Source organism: Elephantulus edwardii, unplaced genomic scaffold, assembly GCF_000299155.1.
Source record: "Elephantulus edwardii isolate Elephantulus edwardi_28Jun2011 unplaced genomic scaffold, EleEdw1.0 scaffold00057, whole genome shotgun sequence".
Taxonomy (NCBI): domain Eukaryota; kingdom Metazoa; phylum Chordata; class Mammalia; order Macroscelidea; family Macroscelididae; genus Elephantulus; species Elephantulus edwardii.
This window is the reverse complement of record NW_006399807.1, coordinates 12,840,127-12,866,419: the sequence shown is the minus strand read 5'-3', so window position 1 is coordinate 12,866,419 and position 26,293 is coordinate 12,840,127. Positions and strand designations below refer to the sequence as shown.

Sequence of the window (26,293 nt, the reverse complement as noted above, 5' to 3'; positions counted from 1 at the left end):
AAGAGTCAGACATCAGAGATACATAACTGAGGACAGGGTTTTTGACACAGACATTACCATCCATGGCTGTAATGGCCCTGGAGGAAAATAAGACCTATAGTCTGGCATGGAAAACACTGAGTCACTGTAGAGAATAAAAGGAGAGTTGTTGTTATGTACCATCCAGTCAGAACTTACTCCTAACTGACTCTCCAGCAGATTTTCAATGTTATTAAATCACTTGGAGGGGATTTCCCATCTTTCTTCTTCTGCACAGCAACTGGTGGATTCAAACCACATGTTTTTGGGTTGACAACACAACCCCTTACCTCTAAACCACCAAGTAAAACTTACTAGGCATAAAGCAGGGAAGACAGGAAAGCAGCAATAGCCTTCAGAACGCCTTGGAAGTGGGAGCTCTGTTTTGCTAAAAAATTACATGTGGCAAACTATGAGGCTGGACCAGGAGGTAAGTTGAGGGTCATGAAGTATCTTATTTCTCATGCTGACAATAGGACCTATAGATATACGATAGCCATAAAGGCACTCTTCTGTGTCATATAACTTGGGATAGGGCAAATTACCTCATATGCTTCCTTCTCTGAGTTGGGAGGCCCTGCATAACAAAAAAAATTTAGACACACACCTACAACTGAAAGGTTAGTTGTTTGTATTTACACAGAGGTTCTTTGGACAAAAGACCTCATGATCTCCTTCTAAAGTAAAAAAACCCTCTGGAATACACTTCTATTGTAACATACTTGGGGTTCCCATAAGATCAAGTAAACTCAACAGAAATTTGTTGATTTTTTTGCTTCATTGATTTAGAGTGAAGTCAATATTTTGTTTTGGTCATTTATAAAAGGAAAGCATTCATTTTGATCACCTCTGAGGTTCCTTCCAACTCTGGTGATTAATGATTTTCCAACTTTAACATCAGACAGCCTCAGAAGAGGCTATTGCCTCTTTTGACTTCATGTAGTCCTATGTGAAATGCAAACATCCACTCTCTTCTCCTAAAACTAGATTAGACACAAAGTAGTCATGTTTGGAGTATTTCTCTTCTGCTCAGAAATTCCTCTGACTATATTATGTGTGTCTGACAAAGAACCTCTCTCGGCTTAAGAGATGCAAAGGGGTACTCTTTCTCCCTTACTCTAGATCTAATGAACCAGAGAGAAGTAGCAGCATGGACGTACCATTTCAGCACACAAGTATACTCGTGGAACGTTTCCCGGGCGTATTGCCAGAAGTTTTATACGGACTTGGTGGCCATCCAGAACAAAAATGAAATCGCTTACCTCAATGATGTCATTCCCCACCACAAAACTTACTATTGGATTGGCATCCGAAAGATCAATAACACGTGGACTTGGGTGGGAACCAAAAAGATTCTCACCAAGGCTGCCGAGAACTGGGCTGACAATGAACCCAACAACAAGAGGAACAATCAGGATTGTGTGGAAATATACATCAAGAGTTCAACAGCCCCCGGCAAGTGGAACGATGAGCCTTGTGGGAAGAGAAAGCGAGCACTATGCTATACAGGTAAGGCCGTTCTTCTCTTAAAAACCAGTTGTCAGGGTGTCAACCCCAATTCATGGTGATCCCATGTGTCTCTTTTGTGTGCAGTAGATGGCATTTTTTTTTTTTTACAAAGATCCCCAAGTCTTTCTTCTGAGACCTCCCTGGGTGGACTTAAGCCTCCAACCCATCAGTCAGCATTTGTGCCATTAACCATTTGAACCATTTGAACTAGGAGTCTTCCCTACTCTTCTGAAATCTTTTTTTCCTTAAAAACGGGTTTTAGTTTGTAAATAAACCAGTATCAAATATTTTTCTTTTAAAAAAGATTTTTACTTGTTAGTCAAAGGTAACCAATGAGTCAGTTAAATGGAGCCTGAAAAATGAAAACAAAGCATAAACTGTTAATGATTGTTGCCAATTCTGACTCATCATGACTTTAAGGACAGAAAGGAAGTGCCTCATGGAATTTCCTAGTCGGCTATTATCTTTATAGAAGCAGCCTGCCACATCTTATAGTGTGGAGGAGCTAATGAGTTCAAATTGTTGATCTTGCGATGATCAGCCAAGCTCTTAAATCACTGCACCATCAAATAAACTTTTTATGGAGCACCTTAAAGAACATCAGATCAGAATTAGAGAACAGTGGTCTTCTGTAACTAAAAGTAAATTTCACTATCATCCAGCTTACCCTTCAGATGGTACAGGATAGGATGGGGTTCAGATCTGTTGTTCACAAGGGTCTCTATGAGTCATATTTGACTTGACAGCACCTAACAACAACAACCCTTTATAAATTTTGTTATTGCCAGGTGCCCTTAAGTCAACTCCAATGCATAGTGACCCTGTGTTGAACAGAATGAAACCCTGCCATCCACACAATCTCCACTGTGCTTTAAGCCCGGTGTATGGTAACTGTCAAGCCATCTCAAGGATCTTCCTCACCTTCACTGATCCTCTACTTTTATAAGGTGATGTGGTTTCCTCCCCCCACCCAAGGACTGAACCCTACTAATATACATCCAAAGTATGTGAGACAAAGTTTCACCATCGTTGCCTCTAAGGAGCACCCTGGCTGCATGTCTTCTAACATAGATTTGTTCTTTCGGCAGTCTATGGGCTATTCCATACTCTTCACCAGCACCAAAATTCAAAGGCATCAATTCTTGAAATGGAAACTCTGGGATGTTTCATTTTCTGAAGGTCCTGTAGTATGACAGAAACAAAACTGATAACCAATCTCCTATATTTTAAGCCTGTCGCATTTTTCCACTATTATGTCCTCATTATGAAAAAAGAACAGGGTCAAAACAAGAGGATAAGGAAAGAGTATGGAAGATGTTGCCTTGGTCTTTATCTTCCAACCACAGAGGCTTCCTGTGCCTTCCCTTAGAACTGTTTCAAGGATATCATTCAGCTTCATCAACCTCACTGATTCATTCAGGGGAGCATTGGTTTTTTCCTTTCAGACCCTCATAGGGCTTACAGAAATAGTATCCCATAGTTAAGAGGAAACTCAGACATCATCTAGTACTACACTTTTTGTGACAGAGGATTTAATGTCATAATTACCCTTAATTGGACCAACATGTAACTAAGTTTTTGTGCAAAACAAATACACCACCAGAAAGCAATTGAGCTACAAGTCGAAGCCCCTGGCCAGGACTTAATCAATAAAACCATCTCCCATAGTGTCAATTTCATTCACTACCATTTCTCCACGAAGAATGCACACTCTCAAAAAAATCTCCTTCAAGAAAAGAAAACCGTGAGCCTTCTTTCTTTATTCTGGAACAGTGAGGAAGTCCTGGCAGGTCAGCCATGGTCCATATCATCTAACCCGAACATTTTTATATCCTGAAATAGTCCTTTACTGAGCATAGTAAATTTCTCATTTGGCTTCTCTACTCCTCTACCATAGGATATAGGACGCAAAGTGTGGAGAAGTTGTTATCCTAAAATTGGGTATATTTGGCTCAGGCAAATGACTTGCCTAAGGTCCAAACTCCAGAGGGACCCTGGATTCAGATTGTGTTTGGGCAGTGACTGTCCACCTTTGTACTAGCGTGGGCTCCATGTGAGGGCTCCAATTGTTCCTACAAGTTCACACAGAGTGGCTCCCTCCTTCCCAAAACCTATAGACCTTGAATACACTCTGACTCATAGGATAGATTAGGATGGTCCTATCTCATTTCCAAGGATGTAAATCTTTACAGAAGCAGATAGCTACATTGTAGAGTGTCTGATAGATTAAAACTTCTAATCTTTGGCTTACTAGCCAAACGCTTAACCCATTGTGTAACCAGAGCCCCTAACTTCTTTCTTGTCGTTGTTATATACCATAGAGTCAGAACCAACTCATAGCTGACCCTCCAGTGGGTTTTCAAAGGCAGTAAATCACATGGGAGTGGACTGCCCATCTTTCTCCTGTGGAGCAGCTGGTGGATTAGAACTGTGTGCCTTTGGGTTGGTAGTGCAACTCCTTCACACTAGGCCAATACAGCAGAGAAATGGGAGCTGGATAATGCCACAATAGGCTCTCACAATACTTTCACAACGACAAGCTGACTTCTCTGCTGTCTGCCTAACTCAGTCCTGTCTAAGCAAGTCTGAATCTCTCACGAATGACCATGATTCTAATCCTTCCACATCACTCAGCCTCCTGCCATGACATGTCCTGCTACAGCCAAGGAGAATGCATTGAGACAATTGGGAACTACACTTGCTCCTGCTACCCTGGATTCTATGGGCCAGAATGTGAATACGGTGAGGAAACAATTTTGATAATATTTTGGTTTTTCACCTTGCCCCAAAGATGATGTCAGCTTCTCTCTGATGGGTGAAGCCCAATCCTGGATGCTCTCAACAATCTGTTCACCTTACTCAAGCTTTTCAATTAGATTTGGGTTCAATTAGATATGGGTTCTGGGTAAACCATTTTATCCTAGGCAAGAACATTTACTCATTAAAAAAATCTCAAAAGAGAAAAAGCATAGAAGAAGCAAATGAAGGATACCTATTTAGGGCTTGTTTTTCATATTTCAAGTAAAGGTCAGTGAAAGAATGGTTATTTCTCAAAATATATGCAATACAAAGGGAGTAAATAAAAGTTGACATTCTGGGTTAGAGTCTAGAGAGAGTGCATGAAGAAGGTAACACATATGAGCTAGATTTCAGCAAATGTGGCCTTGTCTTTAAGCCAATGTTTTATCTCTTGCAGTTAGTGAATGTGGAGCATTGGACATACCTCAGCACGGGCTGATGAACTGCAGCCACCCTCTGGGAGACTTCTCTTTCAACTCACAGTGCAGTTTTCAATGCACAGAAGGGTACATGTTGAAAGGACCCAGCAAACTGCAATGTTTGGCTTCTGGACACTGGACGAATAAACCCCCACAGTGTGTAGGTATGTAGTCCTTGCTTTTTAGAGCCTCATTAGCAACCAGAATTGCAAGGAAAGAATAATGTCACTTTCCTGGTTAAATTTGGGAAAGGCAAGGGTGAATAGTAGATGGAAAATTCTCCTTACCTCTTCTACTTAACTGGAGTTACACTATTTCCCCCCCCTTCTTGTGAAAAATATAAATAATACATTTGTTAATTCAACAAATGACAATTCAGTGACAAAATGACATCAAACACAATGACCACCATTATATATGGCCTTATTTTCCATCCCCATTAACAGAGTTCCCTCGTGTCCCTTTTGTCTTCCCCTAGTTGTAAATTGGAACCAACCCATAGCTGACCCTACAGTGAGTCTTCAGCAGCAATAAATCATATGGAAGGAGGTTGCCCATCTTTCTCTCAGGGAGTAGCTAGTGGATTCACACCATGTGCCTTTGTGTGGACAGTGAAATTCCTTAACACTAAGCCACGAGAGTCCCTGGGAGTCGCTGATACACTCTCATCTATTTGCTTGTTAAGCGTTCCATATTATAGAAATCATACCTGCGTTTGTCTTTTTGAAATTAATTTCTTTCACTCAGAATAATGTTTCTAAATTTGTCAAGAGTAACACTAATTTTGTTTTGGGTGTTTTTTTGTTTTGGGTTTTTTAATTCTTTATTTTGTATTGATTTGCATACAAAATTCATATACATATATACATTGTGTGTTTCATATAACCATTCCCATTCATTGTTTTATAAAATTAATCACCATTGCTCTATGCCACTTTCATGCCTTCTTTTCAGGTCCCCACTAGATCTATCCTTTATGCCCTGCCTCTGTCCACCAAACTCTGTGACTCTGTGATTCCCTCCCTCCCAACCCTCAATCCTCTACCTCCATCTCTCTCCTTCCTCCTTTGCAACCATCCAATACTCACCCCTAAAGCCTCCTGAATGAGGAAATACAATCTGTTTTGAGTCTGCAAAAGAACTCCAGCACCAACTCACATGCAGCTTCCACTGTGAAGAGGGTTTCAGACAATAACTTTTCCTTTCAGCTATTACATGCGATCCGATGGAAAGGCCTGTCCACGGCAACATGGATTGCTCCTCGTCTCTGCAAGGCTTTCAGTATGGCAGCAGCTGTAGCTTCAGTTGTGCAGAGGGTTTCTTGCTGAGAGGAGCTGAAACAGCTTGGTGCTCTGACAAGGGACAGTGGACAGCACCTGCCCCCGTGTGTGAAGGTATGGTAACATTGAAATATTCCTTCTGCCCTTCACAGCTCAGAAGGCATTGACATCTTAATTTATCATTGTCATCAATTTATCCATCAGACAGTGTCTGACAACTTACTATGCACCAGAGATGAAACAGTAAAGAAACCCATTTTTGGTCCCAATATATTCAGTTCAGCACAATCAAGGCACTTTTGGGATATGTTAGCATGAAGGAGACTGGAGAGGAAGAACAGTACATAAAGATAAACTTAATACTAACTTTTTAATCCCTCTCAACAACTTTTAAAGTTGCTGAGTTTCAGGGTCTTCTGTTAAATGGGGACACAATTACCTGCCTTGAGAGCAGTGGGGGGTTCAGTGGTAAAATTCCCACTTTCCATGTGGGAAATCAGGCTCCATTCCCAGCCAATACACCTCATTCCACTCACCACCCATCTGTCATTGGAGGTTTGTGTGTTATTATAAACTGAAACAAACTTCAGAAAAGCTTCCAAACTAAGATGGAGTATGAAGAAAAGGTCTAGCTATCTACTTCCTAAAACCAGCCAATGGAAACCTAAGCAACTCTCCCATCCTATTGTGTGCGGAGTAGTTATGAGTCAGAAGCCAACTTGGTAACAGTTGACAACAACAATGGAGCCCTGGGGGTGCTGAAGAGGGAGGCTTCTAATCAAAATCTTGCTCCACAGGAGAAAGAGGTGAATCTGCTTTCACAAACATAATGGCCTTGGGAACACTGTAGGCCTGCTCTACTCTGTTCTGATGGCTTGTTATGAAGTAAATTCAGTGGCAATGGGTTTTTATAACAATAATAATCACCTGCCTTATCTTTCTACCTCACTAGTTACTATGAATTAATGTGTATAAAAGTAACTTCAAAACAGCTTTGTGCTTCATAAATGTAGGTAAGATAATAGCAATAACAACATCCTATTAATCATAAGCACATGGTCTGTTTTTATTAAAAGATTATCTTTCAATATTTTATAGGATAACTAATGCACAGCAAGATAGTTAGGAATATTTGTTTACAAAAAATACCCTACACAGAAATAATTTCAGAACTACTATATCAGCATTTCATATTTTCTTTTATTGGCATAAATGGGTAGTTTATGCAATTCCTCTCTGTTTAAGATTGAAAACAACTCATACTCGTTGTCATGGACTTAAAATCAACTCATAGCTGACCCTCTGGTCGGCTTTCTGAGGCTATAAATCACAAAGTAGGTGCTCACTCCTGTGAGTTGCTGGTGGATTTGAACCATCAGAAAGAAGCCACCTTCAGGTGAGCAGCAAAACTCCCTATGGGCTGTTTCCAGAGCTCCCTTGTTTAAGTATACTCTGATATAATGCTAAATGAGGTTGAAGCACTAGATTGTCAAGCCCCATTTGAGTGAGCTTTAGTAAGGATGATGTAATAGATTGTAAATGGACCATCTGGCAACAAAGAAACTGTCTTCTGACACACTTAACATGGATCATCAGGGATCATTCATGCTATTCCTGTTTCCAGATAGAATTATCCAGGGCAGGTATCTGAATGTTCTCTTAAACATCATGCGATGTGGTCTCCTTACTTCCATTTACAGGCTCTCCTAGGGTTTTCTACTTTGATACGCGGGCTTTATATCCAATGTACACTTTTGATATTACTGCATTGCTATTCTGACTCATTGTCACGAGAGTTGGAACTAACTCATAACTGACATTCCATTGTGCCTCTGAGGTTGCAAGTCACATAGGAGAAGATTGTGTACCTTTCTCCTGAGGAGTTGCTGGTGGATTTGAACTGCCAGAAGAGGCATGGATCTTGGGATAGCAGGGCAATTCCCTACAGACTACACCACCAGACTAAAGACAATTATACTAGCATAGTTCCTTTTTCAAATAACTTCTTGACAAAATATTTGAAGTCGTTTTTGCATGCACATCTACTATGGTGACACTAATTCTTAGAAATAAGTCTTTGGCTCAAAAGCATGAGATAGAAGAAGTTATTAATACATATTTCCAAATGCTCAATAATGAGTCAGCACTTTTTTAATACAGTATTTCCATTAGGTGACACTTTTGTATTCCTCTGGGTTAAATAATTCTGATTTAAGAGTTTCTGTTCCTGTCTCAAGGGAGGATTAGGGGTTGAAATCAATGAGTGGTTATGTGTCATTCTTTCCCCTCACTCCTTTGCCTCCCCATCCCTTAGCTCTGAGGTGCCAAGATCTTCCAGCTCCCAACAAGGCCCAGATGAACTGCTCCCATGTGCATGGTACCTTCAGGTACCAGTCAGCCTGCAGCTTCACCTGTGACGAAGGCTCACTCCTGGTGGGTGCGAGCATGCTGCAATGCTTGGCTACAGGACATTGGAGTGCTATGCCACCAGAATGCCAAGGTATAGTCGTGTGCTCCCCACCATCTTGGAAATAAACGCTAAGCTTTATTTCACCATGGTAAATGACCACCTTGAAAACATCTAGAAAATGAATACTGAACTCATCCTTTCACCCTACAACTCAGGGACCTCAAAAGCAAATACCTTCATGGGCTAGGCAGATGGTACAAATATCGGGCTGTTTGGCAACAGACACTGGGGAGTAAGCCCTGGGAATGCCTTTGCAAGGTCTTCATTCTTGTTGTTTTCTGGGTCCTGTTGAGTTGGTCCTGACTCATAGCAACGCTAGGTACAATGGAATTAAACCACCCAGTTTTGCACTGTCCTCATAATAGTTGCTGCTTGAGTTCACAGTTGCAGCCATTGTCTCAATCCATCTCTCTGAGGGTCTACTTTACCAGGACCTAAAGGCTCTTTCATGAGCCAGGTTAACTGTTCCCCCTTGGCTAATTACAATATCTGTAAAGAAACCTTAAAAGGAAAAAAAAATAGGTACGAGATAGTTATCCCGAAGCCGACATGGTTCTTCACTCGTAGAAGTCTAGTATAATGGTGGAATGGGGAGCAAACCCACAAATGAAATATTAAGCAAAGTGATGAAGTACAATGAAAGTTATGAGAAAGAAACTACTTCTTGAACTTGAGGTTACAGTATTCTCAGAGAAAGAAATTTTCAGATTCAAGATAAACTTTTATGTTTATATGTATCTTGATATCTAAAAGTCATTGCATTCTACTGATAGTATAATATCCACCTGAAATAGAATTTAATCTAGTAATCTGTGTTTGGAGATTAAAAGATAGATGTGTTTTCCCTATACTCATTCTTTTTTCTATTAATTGTACCCGATTTTTTAGTTATCTTTATGGCAAACATTGCTTTTAAAAAACAAGGTATTTTATGCTAGGTGAAATATCTCAGTCACAAAAGGACAAATATTGCAGAGGACCACTGCGGTAAAACGGGACTGTCATCAGGGTTGAGGGAAGACTGAGAAAGATGGGATAAATAATGTATACAATACTGAAACAGATTAGGGAGAGAACTGTTTAAAAGGGATTTATGATTAGGTATTTTTGTCATGACAGGAGTTCAGAATGAAGGCTGTACAGTGGAGTGGACTTGAGGGGAGGGATTGTATAGCAATGAAAGAATTTTTCTTTTATTTTCGAAGAGAAGAGCAAATTGGGGGGAAGGTGTGGACAGGGAGAAAAGTGCAACAATGAATGACTGGAAACCTTAAATCTCTGTCAACTTTCATTAAAATTAGTAAAAATATACGCCCCCCTCCAAAATCAAGGTCTTTATTTACCAAGACTACAGGGAGGGGAAAATACAGGAGGAGAATTATGTTGTTTTAAAATACCTCCACCCTAAAACAGAGACTGTTTACATTCTGGTGTGAATTCCTCCAAATATGTTCCCTCTCTGATTTTCCCCTTCTGTAATTTATAACTTTATGAAACAGATATAATTGCCACGAAAAGTAAAACACATAAAATACCAACTAACTTCTGTGTTGTTTGCCTTTGCCGACTCATTTTGCACAGACTGTAACATCTGGCAAAATCAAGCTGGTACGTCGTGTTTTGAAGAGGAAACCACTTGCTATTTAGGTCACACTCACGTCCACCACTGCTAAATTGGGCCAACCGTGGATGACTGAATGAGCAAATGAATAAACAAATTCAGCAAAACTGGGTGTCCTTTGTCCCCAAACTGTCTTCCAAGTCACCTTGGAGCACTGTGTTTAAGCACCCAGATGCTAACCAAAAGGTTCGTGGTTCAAGTCAACCAGTTTTTTCTTAGGGGAAAGAAATGACAATTGGCTTCCTTAAGGATTACAGACTTGGAAACTCGACAGGGATGCTTGTGGTCTGTCTTTGTAGGATGGACAGATGGAAGGCACTTTTAGAGCAGGTCTGAGGGGAACAGGGTGAGACTGAGATTCTTCTCCTCAACTCCCATCCTGGATACTTTGAAGCCTGGATGAATCACAAAGTCCATGCAGCTTTGGGGAAGGACTGGGTATCTTTGCTTTGGGTTATCACAGCACTCAGAGCTCTTCTCGGCTGCCCTGAACTCTACCAGGCACAGATTACAGTTCATTGCCTCATACTGGCTTGCCTATGGGCGTTTCACAGCAAGGAGGTTGCCACTCACCACTGCTTCCTGTGACCTTCCAGTTCCCTTCTGCTTTTAGTTCTTTGTTTACTCCAACTGAACTTTCTCCTTATCCTCTCACTGCTAGGTGCCTATCATGTGAAATACCCAAATGTGGGCTGGGCAGGAAGGCACAGTGAGGCTTGCAACCCCCTAGCTGTTGCAATACTTCTGAAAGCACGTTAGCAGACCGTTTCCCTTTTTAATGTCTCTCCTCCACTGTCACCCCTGCCATTAGAGAAAGATCTGGAAATGGACTCAATGTCACCAAGTCTTGCATATGCCTCAATGTGCCTTTACAGTCCCCTTTTTCCTCTTTCCAGCTCATCCTCTTATACATACTTAACACTAAATAGGTTTCAGTGACAGAAAACAACTAGATTTTTGGACAAATTCATATACTTGGGGGCAATGTAGTTGGGGGGGAAGGAAGGAATGAAAGAGCACAGAAAATACTCTGAAGACTGAAATACCTAAGAACCAAACTCATTGTCCTCAAGTTGTTGACTCCTTTTAGCAAGCCTCCACCTGGCTTCCAAAACTAAAAATCATTACAGGAGTAGCTGCCCATTTTACACTTGAGAAACTGGTGAATTTGAACTACCCACATTTCCAATCGGCAGCATCATGATAGACGGTGACAAGATTGAGATTGTTAACAGCTTCAGTTTGCTTAACTCCACAATCCACACGCTTGGTACCAGCAGCCAGAAAGTAAAAAGATAAATTACATTGGGAAAGGCAGCTTTCAGGGACCTCTCCAGAGTACTAAAGTCTGGAGACTAAAATTCAACTGATCTGGGCCATGGTCTTAGCAATTACTTGATATGAATCAGAAAGCTGGACAATGACTGACTGGAATGATAGAAGGAGAACTGATGCCTTTGAGCTATGGTGCTGAAGGTGAGTATTGAATATAACATGGACCACTAGGAGAACAAACAGGTTTGTCCTGGAGAAGGTGAAACCAGGCTGCTCCTTGGAAGCAAGGATTCTGAATCTCTGTTTGACATACTTTGGGCATGTTGCATGTCCTTGGAGAGAGACATAATGTTTTGGAGGATGGAGGGACAGCGTAAGAGAAGAAGACCCTGGATGAGATGAATCGACTTAGTGACTGGGATAATAAGGGTAGGTGTGTGAGAAACAATGAGGTTGGCTCAGGATAGAGCAGGGTTCAAAGCTGTTGTACACAGGGTCATTATGAGTCACAAGCAACTCAGCAGCACATAACAACAACAACAACCACCTTCCGATTAGCAATCCAACACATTACACACTATACCACCAAGACTTTATTAAACAATGATACCATTGAACAGTGGTGGCATAGTGGCAAGGGCTGTGCTGCAATCCTGAAGGCATGTGGTTCGAGGCCACCAGCTGCTCCGCAGAAGAAGGATGGACAATCTTCTCCCATGTGATTAACTGCTTCTGAAAATCTGCCTGAGGGTCAGCTATGGGTTCATTCTGACTTGACAGTACACAACAAACAGCAATGAATAGAAGATTCCCTGGTGTCTTGGATTCTCTTGGTGTAAAGTGTGGCAAAGGACTGAGGCTTATTGTAACTTTCATGCAAGTGAACAAGTTCAGTTATCTGTGGTGGTAGGATGAAATAGATGGAAGAAGTGGAAATTGTATTTGCAAATAGGCTATTAACATTATGTGGCTACTTTGTGTCTATAACTTGTATTTTAAAATTTCATTATACATTTATTTAAGTAGCTTATTATTATGCAGCTAAGGATGCCTACAAGGTAAGGATTGTGGCTTTTCCCATTTTACAGGTGAAGAGACTGTGATTTGGAATCACAATGTAGAGATACATTACTGATAAGTAACAGCCAAGATGTGGACCCAGATTCTTTCTGCCACATCATAAAGGAGTTTTAGGAAGGGGGGAAGTATACTATTTTCCTCCAGTCATTGTTGTTAGGTGTCACCAAATTGCCACAACTCATTGTGACCCTATGAACATTGTATCTAAATTTTTCCCTATCTTGTGCCTCAGATATACCTGAGCCTATCTTGTTGGGAGGATGCCCTCCCTTCTTTCTATGACCCTCCACCTTTCCCAGCATGACACCTTTTCCCAAGGATCTTCCCCTCCTTACAAGATGTCCAAATGATGAGAGACAAAGTTTGATCCTGGCATCTAAGGAGCAAGCTGGAGGCACTCCATCTGAGACACACTCGTTTGCTCTTTTGGCAGTCCAAGGGATAACCAGAACTCTAGTCATTTGGTTTTCCATGAGGTCCATTTGAGAAGAGAGTATCAAGGGAGCAGCAACTTCCAATACAGCCAGGGGCAGCTGGGACCACCCGCACAACTATTTTTCTAAACAGGTCATTCCCTATTTAAAAATAATTTCTAAAGAAAGCTATTTGGGGTGTTTCAAGATGTTCACTGACTGTCAGTTACTTACCCATCCATTATCTATCTCCCCTCTCCCCCTCACACACACCCCCTTGGCCTGTTGAGTTATAATATTATTTCTCCTTTCCCTTTCTCTCTCCGTCTTATGACAGAAGTTACTTGCACACCTTTGCTGAGCCCTCAGAATGGAATGGTCACCTGTTTCCAACCTCTTGGGAGTTCCAGCTATAAAACTACATGTCAATTCCGGTGTGAAAAGGGATTTTCTTTGTCTGGACCAGAAAGGTTGGATTGTACTTCATCTGGACACTGGACAGGTTCCTCACCAACATGTGAAGGTAGGAGTTTGGGTCTGTCCTTTCTCATGGCCTTTAAGGTAACATTACGAAAATTCAGAATCAGTAGAGATTCATGGGAAAGCATTTACCAGTGTCAGCAAGCAACACATTGTCCACTAAACCAACAATCTAGACCAAATGCTACTCTCTCTCCCTCTCTCATTTTCCTACCTCCAACTCTATCATTAATAATCTAATAGTAACAATTCTGGCCAAATAATTCTGTTTTAGAAAGTGTTTTCATGTAATTAAAGAATTTAATATTCACCACAGTTCTGAAATTATGAGGAAGAAGAGTATCATTTCCATTTTATGGATGAGCAAACCTAGGCCCAGAGAGGTTGAGTAACTTGTCAGTCTAAGGAAAGAATGGTTATAAATGGTGGTGCCGTACTGTTACACAGATTTTCAATTCCTTATAGTCTTTTTTTCCCTCCTACACTCCTCATTAGTTCATGTGTACATTTCTTCATTCCCTTCCACTGAGCACTAGAGATTTCAGACACTGAGTCCCTTGCACTTGTTCAGGGACAGATATGACTTAATCCTAGCTTCTCCAGCACCTCACATGGTATTTCGGTACTTCTACTCATCCTCTTACATGGACTATACACTTCCTGAGGGCAGGTTTTAGGTATTTCCACATTCAATCCTCATAACAGCCTATAAATGCATATTATTATCATCCCTGTTTTAAAGATAAAGGAACCACAACATTGAGAGGGAAAGTAGCTGGCTAAGAAGCAGTGAAGTCAGGATTCTAGGTCTGATCTGACTTGTCACCATCATCTGCCAGCCTGCTTTGTGGGTCACAGCAGATCTGTGCTCCAGAGAGCTTACAATGGCTGGTTTGTTGGGGTTTATTGGGGACAAACTGTCAGGTTCCAGAATGCTGATTGCACTTGATACCGTTGGCTATTAACCAAAAGGTTGAAGGTTCCATCCATCCAGGAACTTCTGAAAAAAGGAGCCTTCGTTATAAAAACCTCAAACCAAAGCTATTTCCATTACGTAGATACTGACCCTTAATGACCCTCTAGGAGAGAGTAGAACTGCTCCATAAGTTTCCCAAAGTCTGTGTGATCTTGATGGCAGCTAACTGTCTCATCATTCTCTTGTGGAACAGGCTGGTAGACAAGCACCTAACCTTTCTGTTGGCAGTTAAACACTTAAACACTGCACTACCAGTGCTCTGTAAATCTGACTCTATCTACTGCTGTGTCAGAGTGGAATTGCCTCAAAAGGTCCAACTCTAAGTGTTTACAGGGGCAGACCACTATTTCTTTCTCTGACAGAGCTGCTGGTGGGTTTGAATCACAGACCTTTCAGAACAATGCAATTCAATTGTTACATATACAGGCTTTCCTATTTCTCACTTTAATAAGCTCCCTGCTGTCTAGTCCATCCATTCATCTAGTTGAGACGGTAATACTTAGTGGGCTGGAGATTGTTAGTGCAATGAAGCAGCAGGTAGAGGAGAATGTTTTAAATCACTGTGCTATACTGTCACCATGTGGCAATATTTCAAAATCACAGTTCCAAAATAAAATCCAATCATTTGTTACAGTAGACTTGACTCAGCGACATAGAATAGAGTAGAACTACCCCATCGGTATAGTTCTTTAAAAACTTTCATTAAAATATCAATTTAAAAAAACCAAACAAGCAATACTAACTATACTTTGTCCAACCCTCCTCCTTTTATTTTATGCTTATGTGGGAATATTTTGCCAAGACCTGAAAGTGGATCAGTTAGATGGAAAAGTATAAACATGTATTTTTATACTATATGTTATAAATAAAAATATCCAACAATAAAAAATAATCAGAACAATTCTGTGAGGTCTCTGAAGTGGAGGGTAATGAAAAGGGGATGGAAATACAAAGTCTAGAATGTGACAATTGAAATATCCTTGATGTCCTTATCTCCATGACTTCTACATTACTCTTCGCTGCAAGGCTGTCCCATCCTACCCCTCTGAAGTAAATGAATTATCTTATCTGTTGTGGAATGCCCATTGCTTAGCAAAACACCACACAGTAGCTGTTCAATAAAGATTTGCTGAATGGATGAGTGAGTCACAGACAGGACCTCTAAATAAGCCAGCAGAATGTGACTCTCTTGGTTTAATGCTCCAGCCACCAGGTGTCCAGAGCTGTTCCCTCCAGAAGGAGGCACAATGGATTGTTTGGACATCCTCGGAGAATTCCATGCCGGGTCTGCCTGCCACTTCTCCTGTAGCAAGGACTTTAAGCTACAAGGGTCCACGGATGTTGAATGCACTACTTCTGGAAAATGGACAGCACCTCCACCCAGCTGTGAAGGTAAAGCAGTATCTATTCTTTAGGGTCAGCTCTTGTTGTGGAACTGTCTTCTACAGTAATAATCAACACTTAAATCATTCTTACTGTGACTGGTATATATTGCCTTGTTGTTGTTGTAGAAAGACTACTCCTTTTTATTAAAAAGGTCATCTGAAGGGAACAGAGTTTACAGATTTCAACATCTGTAAGGAGTGGCAGGACTTGTTCTGTTTGTAAGTGAACTCTGGTGGTCCAGTTATCAGGGAGTGTAGCTCCAGGGTGCTGTTACCCCAGAGGCAGTACCTTTCTAGCAGTTTGAATCTACCAGCAGCTCTTAGGGAGAAACAGGGAGACAATGAGGAATCTCCTCCCTTTCTCGAAGGAAGGCCCGCTGTGAGTTGCTTCCAACTCAACAGTACTACATAAAAAGTAAAGGACAACTTGATTCTTAAGCAGACATTGTGCTTTGTATTTTTGACCTCTTTTTCAAAAAGCAGTTTTGAGTTGACTGAATGGAGGATACAAGAGGTGAAGTTACTGATCCAGTATTTTAAATCAAGAAACTAGGGTAGAAGGAGGTGGCCCATTGTCTTCCAGGGAAGCGAGTGACGGAGCCAGCAGCCCCATTCACGTCCCACATGCCAGGCTAGCCCGTGGTCAAAGACAAGACCTTCCAATAAGACAGGGACAAACACACAGGCAGTCTGCCCAAGGCAACTTGGCTTTCTACTGAATTTCTTATGCTCTTACACCAATGTCTCTGTTTTAAAAATATCAGTAACACTGACAAATAACATAACAATTTCTTCTGACGGCCAGGAGAATCATCTTTCCAAATACTCTCTTAAGTCACTTTCTTTATCTTGTTTTTCCATACTGGAAATCAATACTCTTCTTTAAGGAGAAATAATCTTCTTGAAGGATGTATTGGTAAAGACTCCTCAGGAAAGGAGTGGAAAGCATTTATTAATTCTATAATACTTCTTTAAATTGTGGGCCCTCTAAATTGGGGCACTTTCTCCCAACAGCCATATCACCAGCTCTTCCTTCAGAGGTACGATGCCCAGCCCTCATCCCTCCTGAGCATGGAACAATGTCCTGCACTCATCATCTGGGAGCCTTTGGCTTGAATACCACTTGCTACTTTGGATGCAATGTTGGGTTCACCCTTACCAGAGCCAGCCGTCTCCAGTGCAGACCTTCAGGACAATGGACAGCAGTAGCTCCAGCCTGCAGAGGTAATGTGCGTGGCAGGGAATTTCAGATGCTGCTTCCCTGTGGAACCTCACACTAGACCCTGTGCCTGCTAACATCGCTCTCAAAACCAAACAACTTCAAATACCAGCTCCTTCATGAAATCTACACCAACCCACCGTTCCTGACCACCCTAGTCAGAAACCATGTTCAGCTGACCTGTTAGCTCTCCTCTTCCTCATTAGTGCAAGCTAATGCCCTGGCATGCTAAGACTCAAAGGAGGAAATGTTTGTAAATGTCCAAAATGTGTTAGGACAATGAGCATGCTACTGCATGAAACTAGCCATGTAAATTGTGAAAAATAAGTTGCATTTCTATTAGGTGACAATGTAGATAACCCATGTTTTTCATAATAATTGAAACCTAAATTATTTTTTATAAACAAACCAAGGGTGACATTTTCTGAAAAGATACATGGGAAGCATTGAGATCTATTTATTTTTCATTTTTATATTCCCATCACGGTGCTTGGAGGTGGTACTGTTTCTCAGTAATGTTATCTGACAAATGTTCTTTCCTATGCTTTGGTTCCCTACCCATAAATTGTGAGAAATAATATGGTTTCTTAAAAATAGTTTGAAAGAAATTATGTCCTACGCTGGTCTAAAACTTCTAAGAGTTCAGCCATGTTAGACACTGAAATGTTTTCACAAACACATGGAAACATTCCAGATAGTTGTTAACTGGGAATAGTAATAACAGAAGCACTCAGACAATATTTTCAAGAATCAGAATTTCATAAGTAATATTTTTAGACAAGATTGATTATACATTACCAGGCATTCTTCGAGTGGACAGGTCTGCCGATGTGCTGTTAGGAGAGTTGCTATGACCAGCAGAAGTGAATCATTCCATTTCTGGGCCTTTTAAGTTCCGCCTCATTCACTGGCACTAATAGCTGGGTGATAAATGAAGTTTATAACCCTGATTATTTTTGCTACTTGCATTTTATATGTTGTTTTTCCTGCCTTGTTTTGTTTCCTGCAGCTGTCAGATGCACTGAGCTGCACATTGTTATGCCAATAGTGGTGAACTGTTCCAATCCCTGGGGAAATCTCAGCTATGGGTCCACCTGCACTTTCCATTGTCCAGAAGGTCAATTACTTAACGGCTCAGCAAGGACAGCATGTCAAGAGAATGGCCACTGGTCTAACACGGTGCCCACCTGCCAAGGTACAGGCTTCATATGAGTGAAAAAGTTACCTTGATAGGGAAAATAGCAAACCAGTGCTTTTCTTTTGTGTGTCCCACAACAGTACATCCAACCGTAGTAGTCTTGCTTCCTTTCACTGAATTTTCTCACCTCATGGAATTTCTTTGCCTTGTACAGAGAAATGTGAATGAAATTCAGTGACTCTGTACAGACAGTCACCACTCATTTCCTTATAATTCACGTTTAACTCATCTTGGAGTTCCGGAACGTCTTAAAGTGATAGGGTTTCGCGTGGCCTTGTGCACAGAGAGTGAAGCACTGGATCTGGCACCTTCTTCATGACCGTGGTGATGAGCCCATTGCTGCACCGCTGTGTCAGTCCACACTGTTGAGTGTCTTCCTCTTGGGGGTGATCTTATACTTTACCAAGAATAATATTCTTCTTTAGGGCCTATTCCTTCCTGATAACATGCTCCAAGTATGCAAGATAAAATCTTGTCATCCTTGTCTCTAAAGCTCATTCTGGTTGTACTTCCAAGACAGAGTTGGTTATGTGTCAGTCTGTGTAATAGTCAATATTTTTCACCAGCACCACAAATTTTATGCATAATCCTAGCTTATTTTATGACCCCTATTTATCACATTTCCCTGAAAATGTTATCTTTTTTAAATTAAGTTCTATTACGTGCAAGATTTATTTCATATCCCCCTTCCTCTTAGCAGCTTATGACTTCTTTTTTTTTCTTTCATAGAGACAATAGTTGTAGAAAAGCTTTAGGTCTTTTGTTCATAGGGTCACTATGAGTTGTGCTCGACTGGATGGCAATCGACAACAAACAACAGCATATTCAATTGCCCTCCAAATTACAAATGGCTGTATTTATTTCCATTTATTCTATTTGCCATTTAATTGTTTTTATGGAATCTTTCCACTGACTCCTTCACATGTTACTTAAGGGATAAAGTTGGGTCCCTCTTTTCTTCTGTCGCAATGGTTTTAACCACTTCCACATCTTCCTCTTGTGCCTGGTGGCACTGATGACCACTGATGACCCTATTCAATTTCACATCTTAGAACTCTTGGGATAATGATCATTGTTTGCAGTACAGTTTTCACGCTGTGCGGGTTTGTAAATGTTTTGCAGCGGGACCACTGACCATCCAGGAAGCTCTGACTTACTTTGGCGGAGCTGTGGCTTCCACAACCGGTCTCTTGATGGGTGGAACACTCTTGGCTCTGCTAAGGAGACGTTGCAGACAAAAAGGTAAATAAAAGTCTTCTTATTTTATTCTTTTTTCTTTTTTTCCTGTGACTTGAAGTGGGAGGTTTAAACCTTAACTTCAGTAATTCACATTTAAAAACATTTTCAAAAAAACAAGGCAAAAAGTAAATTATTTTGTGTTCAGTTGTTCTAGTTGTTTATAAGAATCACCTGGGGGATTTTATAACAATTTAGATCTTTGTACTAGAAGATCAAGGGATGGACTTGGAAATCTGAATTTTTCTATTCCCCAAATTCCCAGAGTGTTTTTAAGATTGGTATTTTGGAGCTTCTGGTCTAGGTGGCCTATCACCAAAACTAACAGGAGAAGGTTTTGTGTTTCCCGCCACCCCACCCCCCACTCCTTCCTCCATGTAGCTCATCTATTGATCAGCTTTGTTATGTGGTGGGACCTAAAATGATGCTTCCTGATAGCAAGGACTATATATAATAGGAGGATAGATAAGTTCAACCAATGCCAATGCTAAATAATGGTGAGTATGGTAAGGCAAAACTATAACTTTAGCATTCCTCGAACACCAAATAAGCAAAAAACAAAATCAGTTACCATGGAGTGGATTCCAGTTACTGGCAACTCCAGGTGTGCCAGAGTAGAGCCATGCCCCATGAAGAATTCAAGGGCTGATTTGGAGAAGCACATTTCCAGATCTTTCTTCCAAACTACCTCTGGATAACCCCAGACCTCTTGATTAGCAGTTGAACCTGTTAACTGTTTGCACCACCCAAAAGGTTGGGACTCAGAATATTGCTGCCATTGGGGAGATTCCACTGAGAATTTCTCACACTCACTAAGTGTATGTAATAAGTAAATGTGTTAATCTTTTTTTTCTTTTTAAAACTTACTATAATCCAAACTTATTTTTCCATGAGATGCTTTTGATTTCCTGTGGGTTAACTGCTAGGTCTTCAACAATGCCTAAAATTTCCATTATTAGAATGTAGCACTCAGATTAAAGGAGGGGACCCCGATCACATATTACCTTGGAGGGAAAGCATCTACTGTCATGTTGGAACAATTTGTGCAATTAGCTCACTCAACTGATGTCTGAATAGCAGGATCCAGTTTGCAACAATGCAGGGCTTTCAAATGCCAAAGAAATAAGTTGCAAGAAACCCTGATACAAATAATAATAATAATAATAAAAGAAAGGAAGAACAGAAACCCAAAGCAAAGGCCAGAAGTAGAGTTTTTCACTGAGAGAAAGAAGGGAGAAGGTGAGAGGATTCTGGGGTTAAATATTGTCAAGTGTTTAATGTAGCCTGTTGGGCTGCTAACTGAAAGGTCAACTATTTGAAGCGATCAGCTACTCTGAGGGAGAAATATGGGCTATCTTCTTCCATAATGATTTATATAGCCTGGGGCACCAGTGGAGGGTTGCTATGAGTTCGAATCATATTGATTCGATGGCAATGGGATTGGTTTGATTTTGTTTTCTAAATCAGGCCAAGCTCTAGATCCTGAGGGAGAGTACACACCTTATAATAAGTCCATCTGAAAATCAGTCTACAGACTTTCTTCCATCAGTCCTATCACTAATCTTTCTCCTTTTATCATATTTTTTTCTTTTACACAAACCATGGTATCTTCTTGCTTATTTCAGATGATGGGAAAAACCTGTTAAACCCTCCAAGGTAAGAAGGAAATGTTTTATAATTGGGTACATTATTTTTCCCAATTTGACTTTATAAGTCACTGTGATATGAAATGATCAGCTATAACACTGTCTTTTAAATCTCAGTCTTTTACAGTGGCTCCTTTATTATCTTCAAGTAAAATATACAGATGATAAAACGCTTACAGCCTCTAAGTCAGAACAAACTCACAGCTGACATTCCAGCTGGTTTTCAGAGCTATAGATCACTCGGGGGGAGAGTGCCCATTTTTCTCCCACAGAGCCACTGATGGCTTCAAATTTCCAGAGGGACACCACCTATCGGGTAGCAGAGTAAATCCCTACAGACTACGCCACCAGAGGAGAAATGAAAGGAGAAATGTATTACAAATAAAGTTTTGGCTTGGGCACCACACTAAGAAAATAATCAGAAGCTTGCCCCTCTGAGTAGAATCAAGGTTTATTCTTACCTCAGAAATACAAATTCTCAGCGTGGGAGTCAAACTGGAATGAACAGCTTGAAGCCGGGATCAGATCATGATGAGGACAGCATCCCCAAAGACAGTCTAACCCACTGCCCTCAATGTGATTCCATTTCATGGGGACCTTCTGATGGGTTTGCAAGCCTGTTAATGTTTACTGGAGGAGACTGTCCTATAGAGTGGATGGTAGACTAAAAATACAGACCTTTTGGTTAGCCCCACATGTAACCCCACATACCATCAGGGCTTCTTACAAGGGCAGACCAAGGGGGGAGCGGATACTGTATTAGTTGACTCAAATAATATCAGAGGTGGTGCAAACACATCTGATTTTCAAAATGGAATGGCAAACAAAGAGCTGTAGAACTTGTCTGTCATTTCTCAATTATAACAGTGATTGCACTTTTGCTATTGTTGTTGTATACCATCGGGTCAGAACCAACCCGTAGCTTACTTATAGTGCATTTTTAGATAGTAAATAGCACAAGAGGAGATTGCCTATCTTTATCCAATGGAACAATGCAAATGGTGGATGCAAATCACATCCCTTCTCATTGGCAGCAAAATGCCTTAATACCATGAAAGCACCAAAATGCAAAAAAAGAATTAATGTGTATATGTAAAATCTTTGTAACGGCCTTTCTATAACAATTGTCATTTATCAATATTCCTAGAGTTTCCAGAGGCATGTTTTTTAGGAAGTGGATGCCACTCCCACTTCCAATTATAAAAACAGAGGAAAAAGAAAAAACAATGGATGTTACAAGAGATTCTGAAAATTGTACTAGAGCATTGAGAAGTCAAAACAAAAGTAAAAATACTGAACAGATGATTTCAAAGGGTATCTTGAAAATACAAAGCTAAGTATAATAATGGAATGTGCAGAGAGCTGGAATTGGCTACTTAAAAAGGAATAATTCACTCAGCAGTTCTCAAGTTTAAAGAACTGAAAATCAAATTCAAGCCTCTAGGTGTAATACTCAAGGATGCTATTGGAAAAATCTTGAATGATCCATGAAGCATCAAAAGAAAATGGAGGGAATATACAAAGTCATTATAACAAAAAGATTTGGCTGACACTGAAAAATTTCAGGAAGTATCATATGAACAAGGGCCTTTGATAATGAAGGAAGGAGTTCAAGCAGCACTGGAGATTTTAGCAAAAACATAAGGCCCTAGAAATGGAAAGAATACCAAGTGAAATGTTTCAACTAACAAATGCAGTTCTGGATGTGCTCACCAGTCTATGTTAGGAAATTTGAAGGACAGCAACCTAGCTGACTGACTGGAGGAGATCCATATTTGCTTTTATTCCCAAGAAAGGTGATCCCATAGAAAATGGAAATTATTGAAAAATATCATTAATATGACATGCAAACAAAATGTTACTGAAGATCATCCAAAATCAGCTGCAACAGTACATAGAGAATTACCACGTGTTCAAGCAGGATTTAGAAGAGGCTGTGTCACCAGGCATATAATTTCTGATGGTAGATGGATTGTGGCTGAAAGTAAAGAATATGAGAAGAATGTTTGTTTATGCTTTATTGACTGCAAAGGCATTTGACTGTATGGATCATAACAAATTATGGCTAACACTGAGAAGAAGAAGAATCTCAGAACACTTATTTGTGCTCATGCAAAGCCTATACCTAGACCAAGAGGCTGTTGTGTGAACAGAGCAAGAGAACACTACATGGTTTAAAATAAAGAAAACTGTGTGTCTTTGTATGCCTATTCAGTCTGTATGCTGAGCAAATTATTCAAGAAACTAGACTCCAAGAAGCATGTGGCATCAGAATTAGAGGAAGACTCGCCAAAAGCCTGAGTTATGCAAATGGCACAACCTTGCTTGCTGAAAATGAGGAGGATTTGAAGTGCTTGCTGAAGAAAGTGAAACACTGCAGCCTTCAAAATGGTTTGCATCTCAGTATCAAGAAAACAAAAATCCTCGCAACTGAATCCATAGGTAACTTCTTCACAGATGAAGAAAAGACTGAAACTGTCAAGGACATTATCTTACTTAGGCCTACAATCAATACAGTTGGATCTGAGGCCAGCTTTAAAAATTAAAAAAAATAACAATTTAAAAAAAATACACTTGGACTGCTAGGAGAACAGACAGGTTTGTCCTTCAGAGGGTGAAACTGGGCTGCTCCTTGAAGGCAAGAATTCTGAAGCTTCTTCTGACATACTTTGGACATGTTGCAAGGAGGGACCAGTCCTTGGAGAGGGACGCCATGCTTGGGATGGTGGGGGGACAGTGCAGGAGAGGAAGACCTTCGATGAGATGGATTGATTCAGTGAGTGGGGTAATGGGTGTACGTGTGTCAGAGACAGTGAGGTTGGCACAGGATAGAGCAGGGTTTAGGGCTCTTGTACATAGGGTCGCTATGAGTTGCACATAACAACAACACCACCACACTTGGATCCAGCAGTCAAGATCAGGAGACATATTATGCCCAGGAAAGCCAGCAGTCAGAAATCTCTCCAAATTATTGAGAAGCAATGATGTTAGTTTGAGGACTGTGTGCCTGATTCAGGCCATGGTCTTTTCAGTCACTTGCTATGCATCTAAGAGCTAGACAAATGAATAAAGATGACAGAAGAAGAATAGATGCCTTTGAACTGTGGTGCTAGAGAAGAGTACTAAGTATCCCATGGACTGCCAAAAGAACAAACAGTTACATCTTGGAGAAGGTGCAGCCAGAGTGCTCCTTGGAGGCAAAGATGATAAAATTTCATCTCACACACTTTGGACATGTTGCTAGGAGAGGCTTTTCTTTGGAGAGGGATATCATGCTCAGAAAGGTGGATGGTTGGCAAAAGAGGAAAACCTTCAATGAGATGATTGACACAGTGACTGCTGCAATGGGCTTGATTGAGTATGTCAGAAATTGTGAGGATGACACAGGATAGGACAGGATTCAGATCTGTTGTTTAGAGGGTCACTATGGGTGGTCAACTTGACAGCACATAACAACAACAACAGCATACATAAAACAGTTAAGTTTGGGGCTTAGATATGTTTTGTCTACAAGAATATTGATAGCTTAGTTAAAACTGTATGTGGTATAGGACAATTGTTCTGTCCTGTGCTCTTTTTTCAAATTGGTTTCCTGACAAAGTTCATAGACATAGTGCTTCATATTCTTCTTCATCTTCATTCACATTGTGTTTCAAATTACAGTCATTCCCATGCATTATGTTTTAGGAAATTAATTACCATGGGGCTTTGCCCTTTATTACCCTGTGCTTTTTAAGACTCTCAGCAGTCCAGCCTCTACTTGCTAAAGCCTGATCCCTTGATCATTATATAAACCAAAATGCCTCTAGAGGGCAGTGTAACTATTCTTTCAAAACTACTGCCAGTTTATTGGCAGCAAAACTGGGATTTTGCTACGATTTTATCTCACAAACAAAAAGGCAACAACTCCTTGGGAAGACATACTAAGGAGTAAGTACATAAAGCACCAACAATACCTGAATTTGAGTGTGCAATTCAGTGTAAATTTTCCAGTGCTATTAAGTGGGATCTTGAAAGTCACTTTGGCACATGCTGTTTTCCTTTCTAAAGGAGAATTCCAGGGTGGAAATCCATGATTTCTGAAGGCACTATGTGCTTGGTATACAGCTTCTGTGTTGTTGGGGATCAAGTATTACGTGGCAGATTATCTTTATGTTTCTGTTCTTTCAGCCACCTAGGAACACACGGCGTTTTCACAAATACTGCATTTGACTCTGGACCTTAAGGTAAATTGTCTATGAAAATACTTTTGAAGGAAACAGAAGGGTGAGGGAAAGAGGAAGAATGTAAATGCTTGACTTATTCAGCATAATCATGTATTACATCTTAGGAGTTCTATTACATTTAGGAGTGCCATCCATTCACATGATTAACCACTAACAAAAATGTTGGGAGTTTGAAGCTATTCAGAGGCATGTTGGAAGAAAGGCTTGACAGTCTACTTATAAAAATAAAAAAGCAGACACTGAAAAATCCTACAGGAACTCACTCTACTCTGACATACATAGGGTTACCCAGAATCAGAACTGACTCAATAGGCACATTTTTTTTTAGCATTGAATATTTAAACTCACTGCTATCCACTCAGTTCTGACTCAAAGGCACCCTCCCCTGAGTTTCTGAGAGTGTAAATCTTTATGGGAGGGGACTGCCTATCTTTATCAAACAGAGCTGCTGGTGGATTCAAACTGCCAATTTACCAGGCCATGAAAGAAACTATGCTGGCCGTAGGGTACAGAGATGGCAGTAAAATGACAATGTAAAGTGACGATACCTATCTGTATAGAAATGTTTTAACAAGACGTTTCTGAATGTATGACATACTCATTAGTGGTTAGTAGATGAGAGTGAGGTTCCCCTCAAGCCCGATATCAGTCCCATTTTGCAACAGTGGCGCTATGCAGTATTTGTTATTTTGTGACTGAGATATTTCATTCAGCATGATGTCCTCATATGTCACCCATTTTGTATAGTATTTCATGAGTACCTTGTTTTTCAGTGCTGCATAGTATTCCATTGTGTGAATATACCAGCTTCTCTATCCATTTGTTTGTTGATGGGCACTTGTGTTGTTTCCAACTCTTTGCTATTGTGAACAAAGCAGCAATAAACATGGGTGTGTATATATCTGCTTGGGTGGCGGTTCTGGTTTCTTTAGGGTATATTCCCTGTAGTGGAATTGCTTATTCAAAAGGCATTTCTATTTCCAACTTTTTGAGAAAGTTCCTTACTGTCTTCCATAGAGGTTGCACCATTTTACACTCCCACC

General features: G+C 40.5%; 1 protein-coding gene across 1 annotated transcript in view; it reads left to right on the top strand.

Moving 5' to 3' along the window:
* The window catches only part of SELP (selectin P (granule membrane protein 140kDa, antigen CD62)), a 34,918-nt gene extending 9,669 nt beyond the window's left edge, over positions 1-25,249 (top strand). The window contains exons 3-14 of the mRNA XM_006887455.1: positions 1,141-1,527; positions 4,162-4,269; positions 4,724-4,909; positions 5,954-6,139; positions 8,340-8,525; positions 13,222-13,407; positions 15,547-15,732; positions 16,740-16,949; positions 17,954-18,139; positions 19,265-19,384; positions 21,004-21,034; positions 25,195-25,249. Coding sequence (XP_006887517.1) covers positions 1,141-1,527; positions 4,162-4,269; positions 4,724-4,909; positions 5,954-6,139; positions 8,340-8,525; positions 13,222-13,407; positions 15,547-15,732; positions 16,740-16,949; positions 17,954-18,139; positions 19,265-19,384; positions 21,004-21,034; positions 25,195-25,249 — 2,027 coding nt within the window. The remainder of the gene's footprint in view (positions 1-1,140; positions 1,528-4,161; positions 4,270-4,723; positions 4,910-5,953; positions 6,140-8,339; positions 8,526-13,221; positions 13,408-15,546; positions 15,733-16,739; positions 16,950-17,953; positions 18,140-19,264; positions 19,385-21,003; positions 21,035-25,194) is intronic.
* Positions 25,250-26,293: the final 1,044 nt, after the last annotated feature.